We start from the raw sequence: 22,944 nt of genomic DNA on the forward strand, positions 1-22,944 counted from the left end.
TCCACCCTCTTTCTTTCCCTCTCCTCTAGCCTCAGCCTAGACCAGCAGGCCTAAAAGTGTGATCCAAAAACATCTGGGGGCTCCCCCTATCAGGGGGTTCAGTCAAAACTACTTGCTTGGTAATACTGAGACATTATTTGCCATTTTTATTGTGTTGACATTTGCACTGATGGAATAAAAGCAATAATGGGTCAAAGTACCTAAGCATGGATCAAGGCAGTGGCACTAAACTGCATCATCAATATATTCCTGGTAGAAGAAATGTGAGTTTCACTTAAGAATGTTCTAGGGGACTTCCGTGGCAGTCCAGTGGTTAAGACTCTGCCTTCCAATGCAGGGGTTGAATTTGATCCCAGCATAGGGACCTAAGATCCTGCATGCCACAAGGTCTGACCAAAAAAGTAAAAGCTTTGCTTGAACAGTGAAATTTCATTTTTAATATAATAAATCTCAATCCTTTGAGTATATTTTGTTTTTAACAGTTTGTATGACAAATAGGAAGGATATCTAAGGCACTTCTGCTTCATATTGCAGTATGATGTTGGCATGAGGAAAAGCACTTGTTTGATTGAATTGCAAGCTAAACTAGCCAGTTTTTCATGGAACATTTTTTTTTAATTTGAAAGAACAATTGACAGGAAAACTATGGTTATTTAGACTTCAGTATTTGGCCAACATTTTGAAAATGAATCAAGCGATCCTGTCATCTCAAGGGAAATAACTGATAGTATTTGTTGTCAATGATAAACTCTAAGCTTTCAAGTAAGAAGTCAAATTTTGGAAAACCTGTAACTGTTACTGTAAGCTTGAGAATTTCTCAATACCCTAAAGACATTTTTGATAAGATTAATAGTTATATTAATGAATGTGAGTGTTTATAGAGTACAATCACAAAATGAGTCAACAACTGGAAGATCTGTATAACTGGGTGAGTCATTTTCCAAATGACTAACGTATGATGTTACAAAATCATGGATAATAGATCCATTCAAAGTGCAAGCTGGTCCAATGGATTTTAATTTAACAGAGTGCAAAAGGTTCATTGATATGGTTTCAGATTCAACATTGCCAACAAACGTTAAGATATTACCACCTGTGAAGTTTAGACGTAGCATCAAAGAAGACTATTCACAGTGTATTAGTTTTCTATTGCTGCCATAACAAGGTACCACAAACTTAACAACTTAATATGATAACCACTTATTATTTCACACTTCTGTAGGTCAGAAGTCCAGGGGGTTTCACCTGAGTTCTCTGCTTAGCCAAGTTGTCAGCTGGGCTGGATTTTTACCTAGAAGCTCTTGTGGGGAAATTTCTGCTTCCACACTCACTCAGAACATTAGAAAAGTTCAGTTCCTTCAGGTTGTAGGTTTGAGGTCCTTGTTGCCTTGCTGGCTTGTCATCTAAAAGCCACTCTCTGCTCCCAGAGGCTGCCCACATTTCCTCTCATGTGTCCCCTTCCATGTTCAAACCATCAATGGCATGTTGTCATGCTTCCAATCTCTCTTCCTTCTCTGCCCCTAGCCAGAGAAAGCAATCTGCTTTTAAAGGATTCATATGATTAGATGAGTCCCACTGAAAATCTCTCTTTGCCAAATAACCAACATAATCATGGGAGTGATAAACATCGTTAACACCCACTCTCAAAGGAGAGGACATTTATATACAGGTGAGGGTCATTTTGGGGATCATTCTTAGAATTCTACCTTAAAACTATTAAATAACTCCCTTCTCTAGCTACATATCTTTGTGAGGCTATATTCTCCTCATATACTTTAACCAAAACAACATATTGCAACAGACTGAATGCAAAAGCAGGTATGAGAATCCAGCTGTTTTTTATACAATCGGATATTAAAAAGAGATTTGGAAAAATGTAGTACAATGCCAGTTTTCTTGCTAATATTTTTTGTCCTGGAAAATAGTAATTTTTCATTAAATCAGTTCAGTTCAATCACTCAGTCGTGTCCGACTCTTTTAGACCCCATGGACTGCAGCACGCCAGGCCTCCCTGTCCATTACCAACTCCTGGTTTTGACTCAAACTCATGTCCATTGAGTTGCTGATGCCATCCAGCCATCTCATCCTCTGTTGTCCCCTTTTCCTCCTGCCTTCAATCTTCCCCAGCATCAGGGTCTTTTCCAATGAGTCAGTTTTTCACATCAGGTGACCAAAGTATTGGAGTTTCAGCTTCAGCATCAGTGCTTCCAATGAATATTCAGGACTGATTTCCTTTAGGATGGACTGATTGGATCTCCTTTCAGTCCAAGGAACTCTCAAGAGTCTTCTCCAACACCACAATTCAAAAGCATCAATTCTTCGGTGCTCAGCTTTCTTCACAGTCCAACTCTCACATCCATACATGACTACTGGAAAAACCATAGCTTTGACTAGACAGACCTTTGTTGGCAAAGTAATGTCTCTGCTTTTTAATATGCTGTCTAGGTTGGTCATAACTTTTCTTCCAAGGAGTAGGCATCTTTTAATTTCATGGCTGCAATCACCATCTGCAATGATTTTGGAGCCCCCGAAAATAAAGTCTCTCACCATTTCCATTGCTTCTCTGTCTATTTGCCATGAAGTGATGGAACCAGATGCCAACATCTTAGTTTTCTGAATGTTGAATTTTAAGCCACCTTTCACTCTCTTTCACTTTCATCAAGAAGCTCTTTCGTTCTTCACTTTCTGCCATCAGAGTGGTGTCATCTGCATATCTGAGGTTATTGATATTTCTCCTGGCAATCTTGATTCCAGCTTGTACTTCATCCAGCCCAGTGTTTCTCATGATGTACTCTTCATATAAGTTAAATAAGCAGGGTGACAATATACAGCCTTGACGTACTCCTTTCCTGATTTATTAAATATATGTTAACATGCAATAGGTATATTATTGTGATTTTGAATTAAAAAGTTTTAAAATTTATCCATTTTAATTTCTATTATGTCAAATATCAAATGATATAACCCATTTAAAGTAAAGCCTTCTTGGAGTCTTTAATAATTTTTTTCAAAGTTTAAACTTTTTATTTTGCATTGGGGTATAGCTGATTAACAATGTTGTGATAGTTTCAGATGAACAGAAAAGGGACTCAGCCATACATATACATGTATCCATTCTCCCTCAAACTCCTCTCCCATCTAGGCTGGCATGTACCATGGAATCTTTAATAGGTTTTTAGCTAGTATTATTTATTTATTTATTGTTAAATTGACATACATGTCATTCTATATTGTGTGACCAAATGTGAAAAGATACTTAAAATTCATTCTTTTGGGTGTACAGTTCCATGAATTGTAGACTTATACAACAATCTTTACAGTTACAACATCCAAAACTATTCCCTGTGCCATATCACTGTAGTTAACCTCTGTCCCTACTCCCAGTCCCAAGCAACCACTAATCTGTGCTCCATGTCAATAGCCTTGTCATTTGAAGAATGTCATATAAATGGAACCACACAGTAAGAGGCCTTTTGAATATAGCTTCTTTCACTCAGCATAATACATATGAGTCTCATGCATGTGGTTGCCTGTATCAGTGGTGTTAATACATCCTTTTTATTGCTGAGTAGTAATCCATTGTGGGGTTCCCAGGTGGCACAATGGTAAAGAATCTACCTGTCAATGCAGGAGACTTAAGAGACAAGGGTTCAATCCCTGGGTTGGGAAGGTCCCCTGGAGGAAGAAATGGCAACTCACTCCAGTATTCTTGCCTGGAAAATTACACGGACAGAGGAGCCTGGCGGGCTACAGTTGGAGGGGGAGGTTACAAAGACTCAGACACAATACACGGAATATTCCATTGTACAGACGTGCCATAGTTTATTTATCCATTCAGTAGCTGAAAGACATTGAGTTGTTTCCTAAATAGTTTTTAAAACTTTAAAGTGGTCTTATATGTGGAATCTAAAAAGAAATGATGCAAATGAATTTACTTACAAAACATAGATGGATTATCTAAGGAGAACAGACTTATGAATGCCAGAAGGAAGGATGGGGAGAAGGGATAGTTAGGGAGTTTGGGATGGATATGTGTGTATGTGCTTAGACACTCAGTAATGTCCAACTGTTTGTGACTCCATGGACTGTAACCTGCCAGGCTCCTCTGTCCATGGGATTCTCCAAGCAAGAATACTGGAGTAGGTTGCCATTTCCTTCTCCAGGGGATCTTCGTGACCCAGGAATCGAACCTGGGTCTCCTGCATTGCAGGCAGATCCCTGGGTCGGGAAGATCCCCTGGAGAAGGGAATGGCTACCCGTTCCAGTATTCTTGCCTGGAGAATCCCATGGACGGAGGAGCCTGGCGTGCTACAGTCCATGGGATTGCAGAGAGTCAGACATGACTGAAGTGACTTAGCACACAAGCACATATGCACAACAGTATATAAGGGTCTGGATTTCAGAGGGGATAAGATTGGAAGGATTTAAAGATCAGATGCAATGGGGGTGTGGAAGGTCAGAGAGAGAGAAAAGAGTAAGATTAACTCTGAGGCTTCTGGCTTAAACAGCTAGCTTTTTCAAAAGGAAAAAACTGAGGGACGATTGGTTTTAGTTCAAGGGCAATCCAGGATACAATTTTGAACATGCTGATTTTGAGATGCTTTTGAGGTATTTAAATGGAGATGTTTCCAGGTGGCATGGGCTTCCCAGGTGGTGTTAGTGGTAAAGAACCCACCTGCCAGTGCTGGAGACATAAGAGACCTGGGTCTGATCCCTGGGTGGGGAAGGTCCCCTGGAGAAGAGAATGGCTACCCACTCCAGTATTGTTGCCTGGAGAATCCCCATGGACTGAGGAGCCTGGCGGGCTACAGTTCATGAAATCACAAAGAGTCAGACACTACTGAAGCAACTTAGCACACAAACACAGATGCACATCAGTATATAGGGGTCTGGATTTCAGAGAAGTCTGGGCTAAAAGTGATGATTGGAAGTCATGAGACTATAGAGAGTCATTGAAACCGTAAGAGATAAATGAGAATTCCAAGAGTGGACATGCAGAGGGAGAGGGGAAGAAGTCCTAGGTCAGGCTCCTGAGAAACAGATATATAAGGGAGGAGGAATTGATGAAGAAGTAGCCAGAGAGATAGGAGGGGTATCAGGGGAAAGTTATATTACAGAGGCCAGGAGAAGAAAACATTTCAAGAAGGGCAAAGTTACTGGGGACATTGAATTCTGCATGGAAGTCAAGAAGTTAAGAATTGAGATGTGGCCTTTGGATTTGATGACTTTAGGGGTCATTCATGAACTTGATGAGAATTTCTTGGTTTGGCATGTGTCTGACCCTCTCTGCCATCAGTCCTGATTCCTCCCATGGTCTTTTCATGCCTCCCCCTTTGTCCCTAGAACCACTCTTTTTTTTTTAAGTATTTATTTATTTGGCTGGGTCTTAGTTGTGGCATGTGGGATCTTAGTTCCCTGACAAGAGATTGAGCCCGAGTCCCCTGCACTGGCAGGTGGATTGTTAAGCACTGGGCTACCAGGGAAGTCCCCCTAGAATCTTTTTTTATTTCTCATTGTTGTTCAGCTGCTAAATTGTGTCTGATTATTTGCGATCCCATGGACTGGAGCACGCCAGTCTTCTCTATCTTTCACTATCTCCCAGAGTTTGCTCAAACTCACGTCCATTGAATTGGTGATGCTATCCAACCATTTCATCCTCAGCCACCCACTTCTCCTGCCCTCAGTCTTTCCCAGCATCAGAGTCTTTTCCAGTGAGTCGGTTCTTTGCCTCACATGGACAAAGTATTAGAGCTTCAGTTTCAGCACCAGTCCTTCTAATGAATATTCAGGACTGATTTCCTTTAGGATTGACTGGTTTGATCTTCTTGCTGTCCAAGGGACTTTCAAGAGTCTTCCAACACCACAGTTCGAAAGCATCAATTCTTTGGCACTCAGCCTTCTGTACGGTCCAGCTGTCACATCCGTACATGACTACTGGAAAAACCATAGCTTTAACTAGACAGACCTTGTTGGCAAAGTGATGTCTCTGCTTTTTAATACGCTGTCTAGGTTGGTCATCGTTTTTCTCCTTCTAGACTCCTATTTTTATAGCACCATCTCCTCCCTCTCCCTCAAGACCTCACTTTATACAAATCTCTCTTGGATTTTCTTTCTCAAAATCTCCACTCCTGCCTCTTGTCCTGCTCTCTTCCCTAAGCCATCTCTTCCCAGATCTAATTTTCCTCCCTTTATTCTCTCACCAAGGACTCCTCTCCTTCAACAGATACTGCTTTTCTCAGACTGCTCTTCTTTTCCTTTCAGACTCATCTCTGTTCCCCTATATCTAGGCTCCCTGGATCTCAGCAGGTGTCCTAGCAGATATAGCCTCCTAGCCTTAACACTGATGAATCAGAGCTTGGCGCGATTCCATCAGGATCTGACAGTGCCGACCTGGAGGAAATGCAGCATTAGAACTTAGTCCTTGTGTGGTTGCCAATCGGCTAACCACATCCTGCCCTCATCCGCCCTGGCACTTGCCCCTAAGGTTCTGCCTTTTCCTCTCCTCAGTTGCATAGAATCACTGTGAGCTGATAAGGTGCCCTTCTACTACAAATTCTATCACACTTCAACCAGCATTTTCTACATATCAAAATGTCTTCCTCTATGTAAGCTTCTCCAGCAGACTTGAGAAGTCAGCAGGAGAAAGATAGGAAGACTTGCCCCAGGTCACACAGCTGGGTAGAGGATTAGCACGTTCTCCCTCCTACCACTTCAGTCTTGCTTGCTTTCATGCCCACAGGCCTCCTCAGGCCTGGACTCAGGCATGGCTGCCTTTTTAGCTTGTCCCAGCCTGCCATAGGGTAGCCCCCTGGAGAGGCCCTGGCTCAGGAACATCGTCTGGGGGTCAGTACCCCATTTGCACCTGGAGTATAGTTATAGGGCACCTTTGGAAGAAAGATGGTTTCTGATTTGCTTTGTTGAATTCACACTAGGCAGCAATCTCTTTGCTTTGATATTGCTTCCAAAATGGAGTTGAGAGTGATGATTAAGAGTCAGGCTCCAAGGTGGGCTCTTAATGCCCATACGTGGTTCTGCTTTGCAGTAGCTCAGTGAGATGGTGTACATGAAGCCCTGAGCACAGTGCCTGACACCTTGAAAGTGTTCAGTGAATAGTGGCCATTGGCCTTATCATTTTTACTGAGGAATTCTTGGTAGGGAGTCAGTGTGATGCACTGGCAAGTTTACTGAACCAGACATCAAGAGCCTTAGATTCCAGGGAGTTTCTGGGTGAGTCATTCATTTCATCTCAGTGGGCCCAGGGTTTCTCGTCTGGAAATATTAATAGCAGCCCTACTTCTGTAATATGCTATATAAGCCTTTAAATCATTCATAGTCTTTGACCTAGCAATTCTATTCGTAGGAAATTGTTAGTATTACATGCAAAGATGCTAGGTTATAATAGTAAAAAATGGAAATTAAAAAATGTCTACTAGATAATGGTTTAATTATATTCCTATATGATAGAGTGTAGCATATCCATAAGTGAAGTGAAAGTGAAGTCGCTCAGTCGTGTCCAACTCTTTGCAACCCATGGACTGTAGCCCACCAAGCTCCTCTGTCCATGGGATTCTCCAGGCAAGAGTACTGGAGTGGGTTGCCATTTGAATGATACAGATCTGATTTTCAATTGACATGAAAATAGGGCCATGTCAATGGATCCTGTCAATGTCATATTATTATATTATTTAGAAATGATAGCAGATTATAGATTTATAGAGAATAAAGTGATTCAATTGTGTAAAAAATTATTTTCATGTCTTCTCCCTGGTGGCTCAGAGGTTAAAGCGTCTGCCTCCAATGCGGGAGACCTGGGTTCAATCCCTGGGTCGGGAAGATCCCCTGGAGAAGGAAATGGTAACCCACTCCAGTATTCTTGCCTGGAGAATCCCATGGACGGAAATGGCTGGTGGGCTACAGTCCATGGGGTCGCAGAGTCGGACACGACTGAGCGACTTCACCCTCACCCCTATAGTACGTCAAAGTGTTATCAGTGATTAAAACTACGTTTCTTGCTTGTGATATTACAGAGACCTCTATTTTTCTCTTTATACTTTTAAAAATTCTTTGCAATCACATCTAGCATGTTTCTAATCAGAAAAAGATAATAGGAAAGCTTTTTATTTTCCATTTGGAGAGGAAACCCATGGCCGTACTCTACTCCACAGAACTTTGGAGAGACTGAAGTAACATAGAGAGTGATACAAAGAGGCGGCCCATCATGATCATGGCCGCCTCACTCCCACCTTGCAGAGACCAGGACCTCCTCTTTGAAGCCACCAGAGTTTGACCCTACAGTTCACATGTCTGCCCTTGGAGTCAGTTTTAGGGGTGGGGTAGGGCTGGGGTTTGCTGGAGAAGAAGCTGGGTGGATGAGTCTGTGGGGTGTGGGCAGTGCAGGGTTGCTGAGGTACTAGCTTACTGGGGCCATGTTTATGAGGCTTACTTCCTGCTGGCCCTCAGGGCCACTAGCCAGGAACACATAATGGGGGTTAGCAGAGCCCCCTCCTCTCCCCATCCCAAAGCTGAAATGTTCCAAATTCCTTCTTGGGCCAAACCTCTCTCCCCCCAAGATCTTTCCTGGGCTTACAGAGGTCACCACACAAAAGCCCAGCTGGAGTTTTTGACAGGAAAAACACAAAACTCACCGAAGTTTTTTTTAAGTACCTCAATCTTTCACAGCCTCCAGGGGTTTAATTCTGATCTGTAATAAGTCTCTGACCCAAGGTTGAGATTTGCAGATGGATTTTGCAAAGCTGCAGCTAACAATTAGAAATCCTTTATCACCTCAGCCTGGGGCCCCTTGCACCTTCCTCCCCTCCCTCAGGATCCCTTCCTTTCTCTCCAGGGCTATACATCTTCTCCAAGGCTCTGCAAAAGAACTGCTTTGTAAGTGTCTCAATTCTGATTTATTTGCTACCTTTTAAATTCCTAGTCGTTATCAGTTTGGCCTATGGTTTCTGACCGGAGGGTATGAGAGGGAAAATTCATGAGGCACCTGGATTTGTAGTATTTGTTTCCTCAAGGCTACCACAAAGTTTCCAGTCTTTGAAACTGTGGGGCCAGAAGAAGCACTCTCCAAGTCAGATGATAATTTCTGGATGGAGTTTTTGAGGGCAAAAGGACTGAGATCAAGGGATGGGATAAAGGAGGTACACTTTACCCTCCTGCTTAACTGTGGGGGTGAGGCACTGAAGAGGACTGGAAGGGTGCTTCCTCATGACCAGTTCCAGTGCCTTGCTTGCCATGAAGGCTCATGGAGGCAGCAGAAGATGGATTTCTGAGTGAAGTCCTAAAGTCTCCTCTTTAAGCCCTTACATAACTCTCTCACTGGTCTCCAAGTGTCTCATTAGAAAGCCTTTCTTTGAAGAAAATCCTGTTATTTGCAACAACATGGATGGATCTTGAGGGCATTATGCTGAGTGAAATAAGTCAGACAAATACTGTATGATCTCACTTAATGTGGAATCTAAAACACGAAAGCAAAAAATGAGCACATATACACAGAGAACAGATGGATGGTTATCAGAAGTTGGGGTGGGGATGGGTGGGTGAAATGGGTGAAGTGGGTCAAAGGTACAAGCTTCCAGTTATAAAATAAATAAATCCAGGGGATGTAATGTACAGCCTGGGAATTATAGTTAATACCATGCTGTAGATTTGAAAGTTGCTAAGAGAGAAGATGATAGAAGCTCTCATCAGATGAAAAAGAAAAAAAGTGTGCAACTTTGGTGATGGATGGTAACCAAACTTAATGTGGCTATCAGTTTGCAATATATGAATGTATCAAATGATTATGTTGTACACCTAGAATGAATAATTAACGACTCTTTTGTGACCCCATGTACTGTAGCCTACCAGGCTGCTCTGTCCATGGGATTTCCCAGGCAAGAATACTGGAGTGGTTTGCCATGCCCTCCTTCAGGGGATCTTCTCGACTCATTATATCTCAATAAAAATGAAATTCCTTTTTTGGACTGAGACATTATTCTCTCCAAGTGGGCTCTTTAAAAAATGGAACTGGAAGCATTAACAGCACTTGTAGCTAGGGAGGTTGTAAGTGATCTCTGTTTTTTAAAATTCTGTCTTTCTGTGTTTTCCAGCATTTTAACATGAGAATGCTTTACTTTGATGATCAGGACAAAAAGCAACTTCTTTTTTTTTGTATACAAAGTATAACTTTACTTTTATGAAACAAACAAACAAAAACTTGTATCTGAATATATATGTCACTGAGGGTACACACAGAAGGGTATATCCATGTGCAGAGAGAGTTGTAAAGGAATACCATGCTTCAAACATTGTTTTTCTCCTGACACTTTTCATTTATGTTTCCACAATACTGTAGTATTTTGTTGTTGTTGAGTTGCTAAGTCATGTCTGACTTTTTTGCGACCCCATGGATTGTAGCACGCCAGGCCCCTCTGTCCATGGGATTTCTCAGATAAGAATATTGGAGTGGGTTGCCATTTCCTTTTCCAGGGGCAACTTCTTTTTAAAGCAATTAGAAAATCTCTCCATCCAGTTGTAGTTTGCTGTGAACTGCTCCAAGGACAAGCTTTCCAGAAAATTGGGCTTCAAAGGAATGGCTTTGCCACCTACCAGAGTGCTTGGGAGCTGGGGGTGAGGTGTGGAGTGGAAAAAGTGTCTCAGATTTCTGGGAGGGACTGTGAGATCAAGGGCTGGAGAAATGAGACTGGCAGACAGAAGAGGGTTGTGGTGGCCTCCATCTCCTCCATATCCTTCCTTGCACCTGAGGACTCCACTTATCCCACAGAGTCTCATGAAAGTACCCTCAAAGAAAGGGCACCACTCACAAGACTCTTAGAGCAAGAAGTGGGGAATGGCAGGGCAAGGAAGTAGGCAAGAAAGGGTTAATTCAGAAACTGCTGTCAGTCTTGACCCTCTTAATCCTCTCCTGCAGTTCCAGTCCCTCCCCTAAGAAAGATTAATCCTAAATGAAGCCTTCTTGCCCAGCCCCTGGACCATGGAGTGTGTTGGCCTCATGCCCAGAAGACAAGTTCAGCTGGCCAGACCCAGAGCTCTCTGTCCCTCCAAAGCCACCAGGGCTTGGCTTCTAGGGGGACCCCTCAGAGAGAGGAGTTTCGTTCAAGGGACAGCTGTTTTCTAGTTTTCTGTTCAGTTCAGTTTTCTGCTTCTAGTGACAGCTGTTCAGCTTTCTCTATTTGTCCAAGTGGCTTCCTGTCCCCATGGCCTTAGTTGAGACTCAAAAGTTCTCATCAAACTAGGGTCTGGAGAAGTGAGGGAACTTCCTCAACAGGTTCCTGGCAGAACCGAGATGAGAAGTTATTCTTGATTCTCAGGCTAGCACTGGTTCTCTAAACCCTCTACTGCTTATCACACAAACCAGAGCAGAATCTAGACTGGCTCACTGTTCAACCACTTGCTATTTTGTCCACCCCATGCCTTCCTGAGCCTGGCTGAAAATTGACCCTATCGGGCCATTTCTCCCAGTTGAATAAGCTCCAACAACTTGCTCTTCCTCCTGCTCAGCTCTGCCATGTCAGATTCTTTAGAGATTCCAAGCCTCAGTGATGGCATTTAAAAAATTCTTGTTGCTTTTTCCTTGCTGCTTTTACTATTTATTCTTTGTGTTTAATTTTTGTTAGTTTGATTAATAAGTATCTTCGTGTATTTCTTCTTGGATTTATACTGTATGGGACTCTGGGCTTCCTGGACTTGGATGGCTATTTCCTTCCCCAATTTAGGGAAGTTTTTGACTATAATCTCCTCGAATATTTTCTCATGCCCTTTCTTTTTGTCTTCTTCTTCTGGGACACCTATGACTTGAATGTTGGGTGGTTGAATAGCATGCTTAAGGGTTTGGAGACACATAGAAAGGCAACTTCAGAGAAGTACACATACATGTTCAGGTAGCATTAGATTGTGTGTGTGTGTGTGTGTGTGTGCACGCACACAAAGGAGCATAAAGCATGAAGTTGTAGGTTATTGGTGAGAGATGAGCCTGGGATGAAGAGCAGGAGTCAGACATTGGAGGGCTTTCCTGGCTTCCTGGGCTAGAGAGTTTTAACTTCATCATGAAAGCAACGAAGAAGTCCTGAAGTTTTTTAAGTGTGGCCAAGAGATGAAGCGATACTAATTGTTTGATTTCCATTTCAGAAAGAGCCTTAGCTACTGGATGGATAATTGATCACAGGGACAGGGCAGAAGTGGAATTAGAGGGACCAATTTGAGATCCATGTGAGGTTTGCAACTGGACAGAGATAATATCAGGTTTGAACTAAAGTCTAGCTAGTACAGATGGAACAAAGTGGATGCATTTAGGATATATTTTGAGGATAGATCTCATAGGACTTCATAACTACTTATGTGTCAAGAAGAGGAGAGGAACCAAGGATGACTGACTTGGGTTGCTGGATGAATGATAGTCTCACTGAGCTGGGGAACACCGTGTGAAGAATAGTTTGGCAGTGGAGAGAGAATAATGAATATGATTTGAACTTTGCAAAATGTTGAGTCTGAGGTGCCATTAAAACATCCGGATGGGGTCATTCCAAATGAAGTTGCATATAAAAATCTTGAGTTCAAGAGAGAGAGATATCTGTGCCAGATACATGGATTTAGGAGTCACTGGCATAGAGATGAAGTGGATGATGTCACTCATGGAGAATGTAAAGAAAAAGAAGTCTAGCTGAAACCCTGGGGGTGGGGGAATAGTCAAATTTATACAGTGGGTAGAAGAGGAGGAAGTTATAAAGGAGACCTAGGGGAATCATTTTGAGGAGCAGGGAAAACTGGCAGTGATGCTGCAGAAAACAAATGAGTAAATAATTTTATGAAGGAGAAGGACAAGATGAGATGACAGAGATATGAGGGATTTGGGGACAAGCTTGGTAACCTTGATGAGAACATTTTCAGTGGAGGACTAATGGCAGAGGCCAGCCTTCAAAAGTTGAGCAGTGAGTGGAAGGGGGAAGAAGTAGAGACACCAGTACTAAATGGCTTATTTAAGAATCTTGGCTGCAAAGAAAATGATGAAGAGAGGGTAATAGCTGAGAAGGGAAGAGGTAGAGTAGGAAGCTCAGAAAGTGGTAAGTATTTGAAGTGGTCACCAGGAGATGTTCACCAGGGACAAGTAGAAGGACTTCCAAACAGCTCTAAAGATACCACTGAAATACAGAATCACGATCAGGTAAAATTATGCCCATTTTAGCAATAAGAAAACCAATGGCTGGAAAAGAGTTACTTGCACAGCATCTCTGCTGATAAGGTGACAGAGCCGAGATTAAAGTAGATTTCCCTCTGTACCTCCCATTGAACGTTTTCTGGCCCCTGCTCTGCAGTGCTTTGCATCCACATTGGCATCGTCATATCCATCACTGATGAATAGTATTGGTTATCAACCATGGGTCCAATGCTGCAGAGGCACAATAGAAGTTTCATATGTGGTTTAGAATTTAGTTTGAAGAGACAAGATAGTCAACAAATGCATGTACTTATAAAATGGTGATGAGAAATCTCTTCAAGAAAATTGGGGATATCAATAGAACATTTCATGCAAGGAAGGGCACAGTAAAGGACAGACAAGAAAGGACCTAATGAAAGCAGAAGAGATTAAGAAGAGGTGGCAAGAATATACAGAAGAACTATACACACAAAAAAGTCTTAATGACCCAGATAACCACGATGGCATGGTCACTCACCTAGAGCCAGACCTCCTGGAGTATGAAGTCAAGTGGACCTTAGGAAGCCTTACTATGAACAAAGCTGGTGGAGGTGATGGAATTCCAGCTGAGCTATTTCAAATCCTAAAAGATGATGCTGTGAAAGTGCTGCACTCAATATGTCAGCCCATTTGGAAAACTCAGCAGTGGCCACAGGACTGGAAAAGGTCAGTTTTTATTCCAATCCCAAAGAAAGCCAATGCCAAAGAATGTTTAAACTACTGTACAATTGCACTCATTTCACATGCTAGTAAGGTTATGCTCAAAATCCTTCAAACTAAGCTTCAACAATATGTGAACTGAGAACTTCCAGATGTACAACCTGGGTTTAGAAAAGGCAGAGGAACCAGAGATCAAGTTGACAACATTCAGTGGATCATAGAGAAAGCAAAGGAATTCCAGAAAAACATCTACTTCTGCTTCATTGACTACACCAAAACCTTTGACTGTGGATCACAACAAACTGTGGAAAATTCTTCAAGAGATGGGAATACCAGAGAATATCTGACTCCTGAGAAACATGTGTGCAGGACAAGAAGCAACAGTTAGGACCATATATGGAACAACAGATTGGTTCGAAATTGGGAAAGGAGGACACCAAGGCTGTATATTGTCACCTTGCTTATTTAAATTACATGCAGAGTACATCATGTGAAATTCCAGGCTGGATGAATCACAAGCTGGAATCATGATGACAGGAGAAATATCTACAACCTCAGATATGCAGATGATACCATTCTAATAGCAGAAAGTGAAGAGGAACTAAAGAGCTTTTTGATGAGGGTGAAAGAGGAGAATGAAGAAGCTTGCTTAAAATTCAACATTCAGAAAACTAAAACTTTGGCATCTGGTTCCATCACATCATGGCAAATAGAAGGGGGAAAAGTGGAAGCAATGACAGATTTTATTTTCCTGGGCTCCAAAATCACTGTGGATGGTGACTGCAGCCGTGAAATTAAAAGACGCTCACTCCTTGGTAGGGCAGCTATGAAAAATCTAGACAGTATATTAAAAAGCAGAGACATCACTTTGCCAACAAAGGTCCATATAGTTAAAGCTATGGGTTTTTTAAAAATATTTATGTTTATTTATTTATTGGCCCTGAGGCATGTGGAAGCTTAACTCCCTGCCAGGGATTGAACCCTCACCCCCTGCACTGGAAGGCGAAGTCTTAACCACTGGACCAGCAGGGAAGTCCCCAAAGCTATGGTTTTTCCAGTAGCCATATACAGATGTGAGAGTTGGACCATAAAGACTGAGTGCTGAAGAATTGATGCTTTTGAACTGTGGTGTTGGAGAAAACTCTCGAGATTCCCTTGGACAGCAAGGAGATCAAACCAGTCAGTCCTAAAGGAAATCAGTCCTGAATATTCATTGAAAGGACTGATGCTAAAGCTGAAGCTCCAATACTTTGATGCAAAGAACCGATTCATTGGGAAAGACCCTGATGCTGGGGAAGATTGAGGGCAGGAGGAGAAGGGGGAGACAGAAGATGAGATGGTTGGCCAGCATCATTGGCTCAATGGATATGAGTTTGAGCAAACTTTGGGAGATAGTGAAGGACAGGGAATTCTGGCATGCTGCAGTCCATGCGGTCACGGAGAGTTGGGCACGACTTAGTGACTGAAGAACGACAAAATCAAATGGTGAAACTCTTTTTCTCTCTCCTGTGTTCCCCACCTCCCCTTCATTCCTTTACTCTTCCTCTGATTCTCTCTCTCAATCCTCTTTACCAACACTGAGCAGCTCTGGTCCCTTACACAAGTGTCATTGGTTCATTTAGAAATCTGTATCTTACAGTCCCTCAAACCTCCTTACCACTTTTGTTTATTCATTGAGAGGATATTTTTGAACATCTGCTTTGAGTGTGAAATGGATGGGTAATGCATGGTGTAAGGCATTAGAGATACAGAAATGAGTAAGACATGGTCCTTGCCCTTGAGGAGCCCACAGACTAGTGGGAAAGAATAATGATTTAAACAAGAGATTGCAATACAGTGAAATGAGTACTTTCTGTATTTCCTTAAGTATACAATAGGGATTAGTACCTACCACAAGACATGGTTGTGAATTAAGATGCATAAACTGTTTATAGTGGTTGCATAGGATATGAGTGCTGCTATTTTATCATCATTAGTAGTAGTAGTAGTCGTACTATGATGGAGGTAAGTAAATACAAGATACTATAAGAACACAGAGAAGAGGAACTTGACCTTGACTAAAGTCATCTGAGTTGAGCCTTAAATGATGAGAACGCGCTAACCAGAGAGAAAGAATGCCAGGCATTCTGCATTGTAGGAACAGCCTGAGATGAGGCTTGGAAGCAAAAGACAACAGGACATGACGAGGAACATAAAGTAATTTAGTTCAGCAAGAGCATAGAACATGAGAAGGGCAATGGCAAGAGATAAAGTTTGACAAGTCATAGAGTCCAAACATGTTTGAACTTTATCCTTTAGTAGATGGGGAGACACTGGAATGTTGTATGGAGAGTAGAGACTTGATCAGATTAATGTTGAAAGATCACCTTAGCAATGGCATGGAGAATGAATTGGAGGAGGCAAGACTGGAAGTAAGACCAATTAGGAAGTCATTGCTATAGTCCAGGGGAGAGAGAATGATGAAGCCCTGGACTGTGGAAGTAGCAGTGGGGATGGAGAGAAGGGTGCTAAGGAATCACTGTGGACAGTGAATATAGCCATGAAATTAAAAGACATTTGCTCTTTGGAAGGAAAGCTATGACAAACCTGAAAGTGAAAGTGAAAGTTGCTCAGTGGTGTCCAACTCTTTGTGACCCCATGAACTGTTTAGTCCATGGGATTCTCCAGGCCAGAATACTGGAGTGGGTAGCTTTTCCCTTCTCCAGGGGATCTTCCCAACCCAGGGATCGAACCCAGGTCTCCCACACTGCAGGCGGATTCTTCACCAGCTGAGTCACAAGGCAAAGTAAAGTAAATTTGCTCAGTCATGTCTGACTCTTTGCGATCCCATGGACTGTAGCCTACCAGGTTCCTCTGTCCATGGGATTTTCCAGGCAATAGTACTGGGGTGGACTGTCATTTCCTTCTCCAGGAGATCTTCCTGACCCAGGGATTGAACCCAGGTCTCCCACATTGTAGACAGACGCTTAACAGTCTGAGCCACCAGGGAAGTCCTGAGTCACAACGGAAGCCCATGACAAACCTAGATAGCATATTAAAAAAGAGAGATATTACTTTTCTGACAAAGGTCCATGTAGTCAAAGCTATGGTTTTTCCAGTAGCTATGTATGGATGTGAGAGTTGGAGACTGAGTACTGAAATATTGATGCTTTCCAACTGTGGTGCTGGAGAAGACTCTTGAGAGTCCCTTGGACTGCAAGGAGATCTAACCAGTCAATCCTGAAAGAAATCAACCCCAACTATTCACTGGAGGGTCTGTTGCTGAAGCTGAAGCTCCAATACTTTGGCCACGTGATGCGAAGAGCCTGATGCTCAGAAAGACTGAGGGCAAAAAGGGATATCAGAGGATGAGATGGTTAGATAGCATCACTGACTCAATGGACATGAACTGGAGCAAACTCTGGGTGATAATGAAGGACAGGGAAGCCTGGCATGCTGCAGTCCATAGGATCACAAAGAGTCAGACAGGACTTAGTGACCGAGCAACAACAACAAGGATTGGTGAGACTGTGACAGTAGAAGGTGACACGTATGTGTGAGAGAAGTGTCAAGAATCACTTCTAGGATTTGGGTCTGGTGCAAGGAGATAGATATCATAGGTATCATTCAGTGAACCCATGGAAGAACTGTTTGGGGAAGGATGCAGTGGGGGTGTGTGTGATGAGGGCTCTTTTGAACATGTCAAATTTGAGCTGCCCATGAGATTTCCAACTGGATGGTGGTTGGTCTGGAAGTCTTGAAGCTCAGGAGAAAGGTCTATGCTGGAAACACAGATTTGGGAGTGCCAGGGGATGAGTAGGAGGTTACATCATGGGGATGGATACATTTGCTCAGGGACAGAGTGTTGATTGAGGAAAGGATGGACTTTCAAATACTCACATTTAAGAGATGATTACACAAAGAGCAGTCTTGAATAAGGCTAAAATTGAACAGCCAGATTTTGGTGGGTTGAAAAACAAGAGGGTCTTGAGGTGGATGGAAGCAAGGATGTGCCCTTGACCCTTAGCGTCTTGAACCTTGGTAAGAGTCAGGGGCGCCGGTGGGGGATGCTCCTTGAATACTTGAAAACCCTGAGCAGCTCTGTGATTCTAAAGGATTGACTTGGATGACTGCCTCTTACAAAGTCCTCCATTCTGGAGCAGCTGCCTTTTCCTCTGTCTACCTAAGTGTCCCTAGCAGATAGCCCAGGAATGTCAGGGCTCCCTCTAGGCCCTGGAACAACCTTCACTCTTGAATCCTCCCACAACTCCTGAGAGGCCTAGGGGATGGTGGCACCACTATTTGGAGAGCAGACAGGAAATGTCTGGGTGTGTGACACACGTGGGAGGCCTCGGGCTAGCCTGTGGAGGAGGACTGGGGCAGGGCTGGGAGGACTTGAACTCTAAGAGTGTGGACAGATACCCCGTTGTCTGCCCCAACCTGCCCTGGAGTCGACTTTAACCTTGGACAGGGTGACCCAGGGCTATACCACTGATCTCTAGGCTGCTGTAGAGTCAAGAGGCCTCTGAGAACGTAGAGTCCAAGGTTATATCTTAGGGTCTGTTCTTCCTGCTCCTTTGCCTTGGAATTTGGCCCCAAGGTACAATTGAGGGGCCCCGTGGCACCGCTGCTGGGCAATGTATTAAACCGTAGGCCTTGGAGACAGAACCAGCCGACAGCATGACCTGGAGTTAACATAGTCACCACAACCGACCCTGCCATTGCCACCTTCTCGGAAAGCAGCCACCTGTCTGGCTCTAGGTTTTGTCTGGCTGCCAATATAAAGCATGTGCCTACGCAGGAGCTGATGACATTTTGGCTCCACTTTCAAAGTTTTTTTTTTTTTTCCTTTGTTTCTCATGTGTTTTTTCTAAAGATAACAAAGGTCAAAAGGCACCCAGCATTTTCTGGTTTCTCATAAGCTTCTGGTCAATATTTAATCTGGTTTATGGATTTTTTTTAAAGTCTTCTAGATGCCTTCTTGAGCCTGCTTGTGGCCACCCACAGACACTTGTAAGGAGGAGAGAAGTCAGCCTGGCAGAGACACTGTGAAATGAGGGATTAGAGGCCGGGATCCAAGGAGCCAAAGCTACAGCCAGCAGACAAGGGAGCCTGCCCTGAAGCCACGTGTGCTGAGAGGTCTGCCATGGCCTCTCTTGGCCTCCAGCTTGTGGGCTACATCCTGGGCCTTCTGGGGCTGTTGGGCACCCTGATTGCCATGCTGCTCCCCAGCTGGCGAACAAGCTCCTATGTTGGTGCCAGCATTGTGACTGCAGTTGGCTTCTCCAAGGGCCTCTGGATGGAGTGTGCAACACACAGCACAGGCATCACCCAGTGTGACATCTACAGCACCATGCTAGGCCTGCCCGCTGACATCCAAGCTGCCCAGGCCATGATGGTGACGTCCAGCGCCATGTCCTCCTTGGCCTGCATTGTCTCTGTGGTGGGCATGAGATGCACAGTCTTCTTCCAGGAGTCTCGAGCCAAAGACAGAGTGGCGGTGGTGGGCGGAGTCTTCTTCATCCTTGGAGGCCTCCTGGGCTTCATCCCTGTTGCCTGGAATCTTCACGGGATCTTGCGAGACTTCTACTCCCCGCTGGTGCCTGACAGCATGAAATTTGAGATCGGAGAGGCTCTTTACCTGGGCATTATTTCCTCCCTGTTCTCCCTGGTAGCTGGAATCTTCCTCTGCTTTTCCTGCTCACCCCAGGGAAATCGCTCCAACTACTACGATGCCTACCAGGCCCAGCCCCTGGCCACTAGGAGCTCTCCAAGGCCTGGTCAAGCGCCCAAAGGCAAGAGTGAGTTTAACTCCTACAGCCTGACAGGGTATGTGTGAAGAACCAGGGGCCAGAGCTGGGGGTGGCGGCTGGGTCTGTGAACACCAGTGGACACCTCCCTCCCCCAGGCCCACAGGTGAGGGATATTGGCACTGGATCGTGTCAGAAGGTGCTGCTGGAGATAGACTGACTTTGGCCACTGGATCAAACAAAGGCAGAAACAGGAGCTGGTGTGACAGCATGCGGGTTAAACTGTCAAGACTCTTGCTAAGCCAGACTTTCTGTTTCCTTCATCTTGGCACCCTCCACTCCCCAGCCCTCGAATACCCAACCTTCAACTCTAGCCACCCCCCACCAGAAGCCAGGCCCCAGCATCTCCCCTTTACCCTTTGATTTACCTGGGAGTCCATCCAAAAGCCCACTAAGTACGTCCCACTGACTGACCCTCTCTGTGATCAAAGACCCTTCCTCTTGCTGAGGTTGGCTCTTAGCTCATTGCTGGGGGATGGGGGTGGGTGCAAAGGGGTGGTGGGTCCTGTGGGCATGGCGCTAATCTCCTTTGCAAGCCTCCCTCCAAACAAACTGATTGGCCAGTAATGGGCCCTGGAGCCTCCTCCATCCCACTCTTATGACTCCACATGTCTAGACTCAATGTGTCTAACTGAATGTGTATGAACTGAAATAAAGCCACCCCACTGTACTGAGGGAACAGAGAGCAACGGGGTGGAGGATGAGAGGGCAAGGACCAAAGCTGAGGACCAAAAAAAAAAGGCGAAAATCATGGCCCAGGGACCTAGCTCCCAGAGGAAAGCACAAGGAAAGAACATGCGACAGGGCCCTCAAGGCAGCAGCAGATTCTGACTGTACCGAGGCGCTCCCTCCAAAGCTACAGCGCCAACTTGCACTGAAGCCCCCGTCTCCCTCTGACCTGGCGTCCTGCTAACAACAGGCGAAAGGGCCTGCACAATGGTTTCTGTAGAGAAAGGAAACTGGTTTGGTTTAGAGATGGCCCTTGGCTGGGGGTGACAGCCTGGGAGCACGGGTGGACATGGGTGGAAACTACAATGAGTGTTTCTACTGGGCCAGAGAGAGGCAGCCCCCAGGAGAGTCTTTAGGCTTAATGGAGAAGCAGCCTGAAGATCGAGATCAGGCCCCCGGGGTCTGCCCACAGAGCACAGCAGCACCTCTGAAAGGCCACAGCCCCAGATGGGCCCCTGTCAGCCACCTTCCTGTTCTCCCCACCATCCTTTACCAGACATGGTGGAATTGCTAGAAGGCATCAAAGGGCTCCAGCATGGAGTCATCCTGACCCAGGTGCCGTGGCCCTCATCTGAGTGACAGCTGAATTGCCACCTGGGATTTTGGTTGAGATGGAAGAGTAGAGGATTCCCAGGCAGACAGTTTCAGCTCCAAGATTTCAAAATGCCCCCTTTCCCCTGGGGGTGGAGGTGGGAGTGACAGGCACAAACAAACCAAAGGCTTGAGCATGACTAGCTTCTGACAAACTCCAGTACACTGCCCTAACCCTCAGCGCCAGCAGGAGGGGTCCAGTCACTGTCTGGAACATGTCTTTCACAGTTCTTGCCTGTATTTAAGTTCCTCTCCCAAGCGGGAAGGCCCTCTCCCCTTAGCTGAGTCTTCCTCATGCTTGGAGAAGCTGCTTGGCACCGCCTCCTTCACCGAGCCTCCTCTGACCACTCCGTCCCTCTCCTACCCCTCCATCCTCCAACCCTCAATGTAAAAAATCACTCTTTGATGCTTATTATTCACAATGTTTGATGGATAATTATCTTTCTATGTGTATGTAACCGATTTCACAAGCACATTGTAAACTCTTGAAGGGTAGGGTCCATATCTTAGCCATGTGTATATTTCTCAGACTATCTGTAAGAGTGCTGAGCACATAGTAGGTGATCAATAAATACTTGTTGATTGAACAACTGTTTTATTAATTCTAATTAATTCAGACAGGGCAGGTGTGACTGAGGGAACTGGGCAAAGGGGAGGGTAGAATAGAAATTGGTCTTTCTCCCCAATAGGTGAATAGAAAATTCTAGACCTTACTGGAGACATTAAGAAAGCAGGATGTTCTTGGCCCTTCTTAGGGAAACATTAACCTTTTCATAATGTCCAGGGACCCTCCCTTCTTACAAGTTATTTCCTTTAAGTTATTTGTTAAATGCTTACATGTTTATTCTACTCATCTCTGAACCACCATTATGAGGAAGGTGAAATAGATCAGCCAATCTCCATTTGGCGATGGAGAAACTAAGGCACACATCAGTAAAGAGATTTTTGTAGGGCCACATTGCTCGTATAGGTGCCTGAGTCTCCTGACTCCCCAAATAGGACTCTGCCAATCAAACAATATTCACAGCCAGTACTGCAAGCCTGCCAGAGGTTGCAGGTTGTCTGAGGAAACAACGCGTGGCCAGTAAGGTAAGACTGGGGACATATAGGATCTGCTGGTCTCCCATGAGCGAAATCTGGGCGAGTAGCACCAAGTCACTGAGTGAACCACTTGGAACTGCCTGTCCTGCCATGCTGGCCAGGTGGCCAGCCTGGGTCCAGCTAACTGGCCCATTAGGGGGAATGCCAAGCTTACATTTAAATAAGACATGACACCTCAACTCCAATTCCTCTAGCGCTGGAGGTGTGGGAGTTTGGAAAGCCAATGATTTAGCACTGCTCTAACCTCACTGGGAATTAACCACATTTGATGTGCAAACATGTTGACTGTGGCAACCCTAACAAGAATGGAGCCCTATAAGACTCAGCCTCCCCAGTCCCTAGACCTGGTGGCCTCAGCACACAGGAGCCTGTTACAAGACACACTACCCTTGCATTCCTGAGGTGAGCCTTCTTTGTGGCAGAGGCTAGGGCCCTACCATCCAATCCCGTTTAGAGGGAATAGTGGCAGGCAGGAGTAAGGGCAGTGGGGAGAGGGCTCTCTGAACACATGTTTAATAAGAGGTCATATTTCTGGGCTGGTACCAAGAACCCCAGAGCCCTTGACTGGAGGCCGCTGGATTTGGAAAATGGATTAGCCTTGCTGACTCTGCTGGGCTGTGCGTGCTTAGTCACTCAGTCGTGTCCAACTCTTTGTGACCCCATGGACTGTAGCCCGCCAGGCTCCTCTGCCCATGGGATTTCCCATGGTGGGTTGCCATTTCCTTCTCCAGGGGATCTTTCTGATCTAGGAGTCGAACCTGCAGCTCCTGCCTCACCTCCTGCATTGTAGGTGGATTCTTTACCATCTGATCCAGTGGGTTGCAACCTGATATGGACTCTGATGACCCACCACCTGGTAGCCAAAGCCCT

The 22,944-nt window shown here is 44.7% G+C and overlaps 1 protein-coding gene across 1 annotated transcript; it reads left to right on the top strand.

Moving 5' to 3' along the window:
* Positions 1–18,659: 18,659 nt before the first annotated feature.
* CLDN2 (claudin 2) lies at positions 18,660–21,560 on the top strand. Its single transcript, XM_040265030.1, has one exon. It carries the CDS (start codon positions 18,990–18,992, stop codon positions 19,680–19,682), a length of 693 nt encoding a protein of 230 aa, XP_040120964.1. The 5' UTR covers positions 18,660–18,989; the 3' UTR covers positions 19,683–21,560.
* Positions 21,561–22,944: the final 1,384 nt, after the last annotated feature.

Source organism: Oryx dammah, unplaced genomic scaffold (genome assembly GCF_014754425.2).
Source record: "Oryx dammah isolate SB20612 unplaced genomic scaffold, SCBI_Odam_1.1 HiC_scaffold_23, whole genome shotgun sequence".
Lineage (NCBI taxonomy): Eukaryota > Metazoa > Chordata > Mammalia > Artiodactyla > Bovidae > Oryx > Oryx dammah.